The sequence below is a fragment of the Lactuca virosa genome, unplaced genomic scaffold (assembly GCF_052849685.1).
Source record: "Lactuca virosa cultivar CGN04683 unplaced genomic scaffold, Lactuca_virosa_CGN04683_v6 scaffold_19, whole genome shotgun sequence".
Lineage (NCBI taxonomy): Eukaryota > Viridiplantae > Streptophyta > Magnoliopsida > Asterales > Asteraceae > Lactuca > Lactuca virosa.
Window position 1 is genome coordinate 412,976 of NW_027629977.1, and position 5,742 is coordinate 418,717.

General features: G+C 36.9%; 1 protein-coding gene across 1 annotated transcript; it reads right to left on the bottom strand.

Annotated features, from left to right (window-relative positions):
* Window positions 1-2,465: 2,465 nt before the first annotated feature.
* LOC145142299 (F-box protein At3g07870-like) lies at window positions 2,466-3,794 on the bottom strand. The gene is made up of 3 exons (XM_079074758.1): window positions 3,467-3,794; window positions 2,693-3,360; window positions 2,466-2,492 (listed from the first exon to the last, which is right to left on the bottom strand). The coding sequence occupies exons 1-3, from the start codon at window positions 3,792-3,794 to the stop codon at window positions 2,466-2,468; spliced, it is 1,023 nt and encodes a 340-aa protein (XP_078930884.1).
* Window positions 3,795-5,742: the final 1,948 nt, after the last annotated feature.

The window sequence follows — 5,742 nt, forward strand, 5'->3', positions numbered from 1 at the left end:
AGAACACGATGTTAATCTTACGTATCCCTCCCTCATTTTCTAAAGTAGCGTTCTTCTTAGAGCATTTTATATATCATGTTTCATTAATTTTTATTTAGCCAAAGTTATTGTTACAATCACTTAACATTTTCAAAAGAAATTTAACTACTCTAATCTTATTTATCGTAAGTTATATAAAGTCCCCTCATATAACGTTACACATAAAGAAGATTAACTACTTGTAACACCCGGATTTCCAGGTATATTATTTTAATTATTTATTTTTGAGAATCATTGATCTACTCGACGAGTCGGTGCTATAACTCGTCGAGTAGAAGCGGGGTGGCCACGTAAGTTTAATGAACTACTCGACGAGTCCAAGAGTAGACTCGCCGAGTAGGCGTTGTGGGTGAAAACCCTAAATCCTCGGGCCTGTGCCCTATTTAAGGAACCGTATGGCCCTCATTTGCGGCTACCAGTCCAGAGAGAGAAACCCTAGTGAGCTTGAGCGTGTCGTGTGAGGAGAAGGGTTATTTTAATCCTTGTTGGTGTGGTTTTTGCAAAGAAGAAGGAGATTCCAGCAAAAGAAGGTCAAGGGGGTTGCTATTCTGTGGTTTCAAGTAAGGAAACTCCATCTCTGAGGTATTAAATCGAACCCTTCTTATGTTTTGGTGTAGAACCCTTGAATCTAGGGTTTTCTCTATCCTTTTTTGGCTTGGATATGATGCTTATGATGTCCCTTTGAGTGTTAAACTCTGGATCTGGACCTTGAGAGGTCCAGAGAGCCCTAACCTCCCTGCTTTATGCTACTCCATTAGAGATATGAACCTAGGTTGCCATTTTACAAGCTATTTCACCAAAAGAAGCCGTATGTTGGTTGCATGAGTATAAAGGTTGAACCTTTCCGTGATTATTGTGTATGGGAAGGTCAGATCTATAGGTTAGAGAAACAGATCTGACCTCAGAAGGTCGTTTGAGCATTCTCATGGAAGAAACTCGCCGAGTCCATGAGCGGACTCGATGAGTCGGATCGTGTTGCACCACGGTTCGTGTTCATGGGTAACCCGTCGGAGAAAGGTTGACTCGACGAGTCGAGTGAGGCCTTGAAGGATTCAGAGGACACGCATGGACTCGCCGAGTCACCTGAGTGCACTCGACGAGTCTGGTCAAAGTTTAACCGTTGACTGGGGTTGACTTTTAGGGTTTTGCTCAAACTGGTTCAAGAAAGGACAGGGAGGGGTAGAATGGTCTTCTACCCATTCTTTAGGAATAAGGACAAGAGTAAGTATTGATTAGAGATGTTATTATGTTGATAGGAGGAAGCTAGATCGGGTTATCGAGCAAGAGAGATTATCTGACATCGTACGAGGTGAGTCTTCTCACTATACTTTACCTGGAATGGTAACTATGAGTGACCGGAAGGTCTTATGTTTATGAGTTATGAAATGTGTGACCGGAAGGTCTTATGTGCTAGGACGAGTACATGATATATGTTCCTATGTGATATGTATATGTTATGTATGTTATGAGTAGCATGGTATGGACCGGAAGGTCAGTGTGATATGGACCGGAAGGTCAACATGGTATGGACCGGAAGGTCAACATGGTATGGACCGGAAGGTCGACAGAGTAGGATCGGAAGGTCGATGGAGTAGGACCGGAAGGTCTACTCCAAGAATGGGACCGGAAGGCCCCTGAGACACATTTACCGGAAGGTCTAGTAGAGTTATAGCCTCGAGTGGCTAGTTGTATGTGCATGGTATTTTGGAGAACTCACTAAACATTTATGCTTACCGTTTATGTGATATGTGTTTCAGGTACCAGCGAGGATCGCAGGAAGGCGCCGACATGATTTGTACACACTGAAGGAGTTTTATGTATTGAGATCTTGGGATTGTTTTATTTGGATGACATATGTTACACTGGGTTTTGATGTATGAAATTATGTTTTAAAAACGAAAAATTATTTTGGAAATTTACGTTGTTACACTACTCTAACCTTATCTATCGTAAGTTATATAAAATCCCCTCGTATAGAGTGATTTTTTAAAACACATTTTATATAACTTGATATTTTTCAAATACATCTCATATAATTCAACATTTTTAAGCATACGTCATAGATAGACGGGGTGTGCGATGGATCTCCGATGGCGCTCATGTGTTGGATCTCGGTTGTTCTTCATCTTTATGGGTTCACGATGAGAGATGCGGTGGAGAGTAGGTTTATGACAGTGGACAACTATATAGATTAGGATTGTGTTCTTTGTGGGTTACTTGTTGGTTTAAGAAGAAAAAGAATGAATGATGACCATGAGAGAGAGAGAGAGAGAGAGAGAGAGAGGCCATACTTTATTTTTTATTTATTCAAATAATAAGATAATGTTAAAAAATGTAAAAAGAAAAAGGATAAATCAATATTTTCACCATAAAAAAAATTCATATTATAAACCTTTCATGCAAATTGAAAATATTTTGGATATGATTCACAGTTCTTTGCAAAGACCTTTGCACTTTACTCAAAAAAAAAAAAAAAAAAAAAAAAAAAAAAAGGGTTAATGCTTTAATTTAATGTCCACTTAAAAACATGTAGAAGGTCACCAGAGTAAATTTAAATGCAATAGTAACATTTTAAACTTAAAATAATTGTTTCTTAACAAAACGATAGTGGGTGTTTTTGGTATGATCTTATTGACCTTTAAAACACATGAACTCTCTCTGATTTGAAGTTCCGGAGCTTAAGGAAGCTTGGACGATAAGCGATTCCAGTGAAACATGGGTCAAAAAAATCCGAGTTTGCAATTGTTCCCTTCTCAAAAGAACACGCCAACAATTTGTCTTCATAATAAACCATCAAAATTGTTCCATCATTTAAACGTTCAATCAGACACACAGGTTCCCACATCAACCAATCTAAAGCAGGGCTAACACCTTCCTTGATCATCACCTCTCTATGCCAAGATTCCTTGATCCCATATTCCCTCATCACCCACAGCGTGAATTGAGACTCAAAGGTATCAGATTGACATAAACAACCTTTAAGAACTGCCAAACTTAGGAAATGGTGACTTCCTTGTATAGTTTCAACAGGAGGAGATGGGAACAACTTAAATGTCTCGTTATCCAAATCAAAAGCAAAAAGTTTTTCAGGGGAATCTTTGCCAAACACAGACCAATGAACATGGCCATTGAAAAATAGCCCAAAGAAACCTCCAATCGTGTAAGGGACATGACCAAGACTTCTCCATTTACCCATGCCAAGGGTGTAAACTTCAGCTTCTCTGATCCGAGATGTGGATGTAGTCCCTTGGAAGATCCGTATCACTTTGTATTCTCGTGTCCTTGAACAGACTCCAAAACCATGCTCGATTCCCCCATAACCTTGTTTATGGTAATGTTGTGTGGGGAGGATCATATATTCCCTCCATCACTGGATTGCATATGAAATAGTTATCAGAGTTAAGTCCATTCCACAGGCAGAGCAAACCATTGACCGAGCCCACAACAAGTATTTGAGCGTCTTGGAAAATGGGTGCAAGATTAAGGTCAAGACTCATGGCAGGGTCATGCTGTAAATTGTGGTGATTGACTTTGTTTTCAAGCTCCACCCACTTCAAAATACCTGCTCTCTCGTTAATTTCAGAACTATGATGAATCATAAGGCTTGCAGGTGATCTTGAGAGGTGAAGATTGGCAAAGTAAGAGTCGGAAACGAGATCCAGCCACTTCTTGCATACACACTTGCATTGGATGATTGTCTTCACAGGAAGTCTTGACAGAATGTCGGACATGACAGGTACTGGTAAGTCTTCCATTGATATGACCTGTTAACAAACCCTAATTAGAATTCCTAATTCACAAATTAAGAAACCCTAACAAAAATGATACTGGTAGCAGAATGCTACTAACCAAAAACTGTCCGTAAAACAAATTACTTTAAAAAAAAAACATTACAAATCAAAAAATGGTTGACAATCAATAAGTAGCAAATAGAATCTCAATTAACAATATAACTTTCCTACTGATAAATAATCATCATCATCATCTAAAACGAGTATTACTTAAAAATATTTTCAAGAGAGATCAGGAGGCGAGACTCGAGAAAAAAAACTGATAAAGAGAGACCACTCACCAAGATCGAAATCGAAACCGTGAGACTGCAAAAGAAGCGGCAGGACTCCTCAGTTTTGTTTCAGAGATACGATGGGCGGGACTTTAAAAGAGGGGAGGGGGCGCTCAAAAATAAAAATTGGGGGCGGGATACCTTTTTCATTTGATAAAAATTTAATGTTAAATTTTGACAAAATTGTAGTTAGGTAATTTGGTTTACTATTTCTTGGATAGGATGATAGATCCAACACATTTTAATTTTATAAATATATTTCTTTTAGTGGTGAGCATTGGTCAGTTTGAGTCATGAGGCAGTTTTGATCTAAAATCGAACCAAAACCAATTTATCAGTATTCAGAAAACTAAAACCCAACACAACCCAAAACAGTTGTGTTCGGTTTCTTAGTTTTCGGGTTTTCTCCGGTTCGGTTTCGGATTGGTCGGTTTTAAACCCATAAATCTTAAACTTAGCAACTCAGCCACCAATTAATAAAGAGTTAGGTTGGGACTAACTAATTCTCAAGAGTAGTAGTAGTCTTATATAGAAGGCTTGAGTCGACATAGATTTATACCACCACCGACGTTGGACAACTCCAACTATATAATGAAAAGGAAGGAAGAAGATACAATGTTAATATAGGATTTGAGATGGGAGAAGGTTTCATCCCACCACCGATGTGGGATGAATTGAACAAACTAGTAAACTTTAGGGGGTGTTTGACTTAGCTTTTTAGAGGCCAAAAGTCATTTTAGGAAAAAATAGAAGGTAAAAGATGTTTGGCAAATGCATCTTAAAAGCTACTTTTGGATTTGGATACAAGTAAAAATGAACTTTTTGGAAAAGTCAGGAAAACCTGACTTTTTGTAACTTTTCAAAAAAAGGACTTTTGCACCCTAAAAAACTAAGTGAAACACTCCCTTAATGCGTGGAACAAAATCATTGCTTATAAGTAGCTCAAGGTTGTCTGGCAACGCATTGAACCAATTCAGCTACCATGTCTTTGCGATTTAGCTATACAAAGTATCTATATATCTATGGAATCTCTTTAGAAAATATATATTTTTAATAAATTCGGTTCGGTCGTTTTTTATCGGTTTTTGCATATTCTAAAACCGAAATCGGACCCATTATTTCGGTTTTTAAAAATTCAAACTCAAACCATCGGTTTTTACTTCGGTTTTGGCTTTTTCGGTTTTTCGGTTTCTGGGTTCGGTTTTTCTCACCCTTAATTTCTTTTTTGAAGAATATTTTGTTTGTTATTTCTGTCTAAATAATAATGATTTTTTTCTTTTTGTTTATGTAGCTTGTTTTTTATATTTTTAAACATTTATTTAGTATTCATTAAATTATAGAAAATACATAATTTCTTTATTTATAATTTACAAAAGATAATATGATAAGTCTTTTATTTTTTTATTATGTTTTTTGTTATGTAGATGATTTTTATGGTTTCAATTTCTTATGTTGTTAGTTAATGTAGTTATATTATGTTTCATAATTGATCTAAAATTACTATTTTACCTATAGTTTTATTTTTTATTAATTTTTGTTTCTTAGTCTATTGGTTAGATTTCTCATACATTCCTTTCATTATGTCTCTCATCTTTCCACATGTGCTACCACACATTGTCACCACAACCACTTACAACTAC

What these genes read in the sequence shown, in the direction of transcription:
- LOC145142299 (XM_079074758.1), bottom strand. Translation starts at nt 3,794, where the DNA reads ATGGAAGACTTACCAGTACCTGTCATGTCCGACATTCTGTCAAGACTT. An exon ending in TGTTGTGGGCTCGGTCAATG is followed by an intron (nt 3,361 to 3,466) that starts GTTTGCTCTGCC and finishes ACCATAAACAAG; the next exon opens with GTTATGGGGGAATCGAGCAT. An exon ending in GGAACTTCAAATCAGAGAGA is followed by an intron (nt 2,493 to 2,692) that starts GTTCATGTGTTT and finishes TTTTGAGTAAAG; the next exon opens with TGCAAAGGTCTTTGCAAAGA.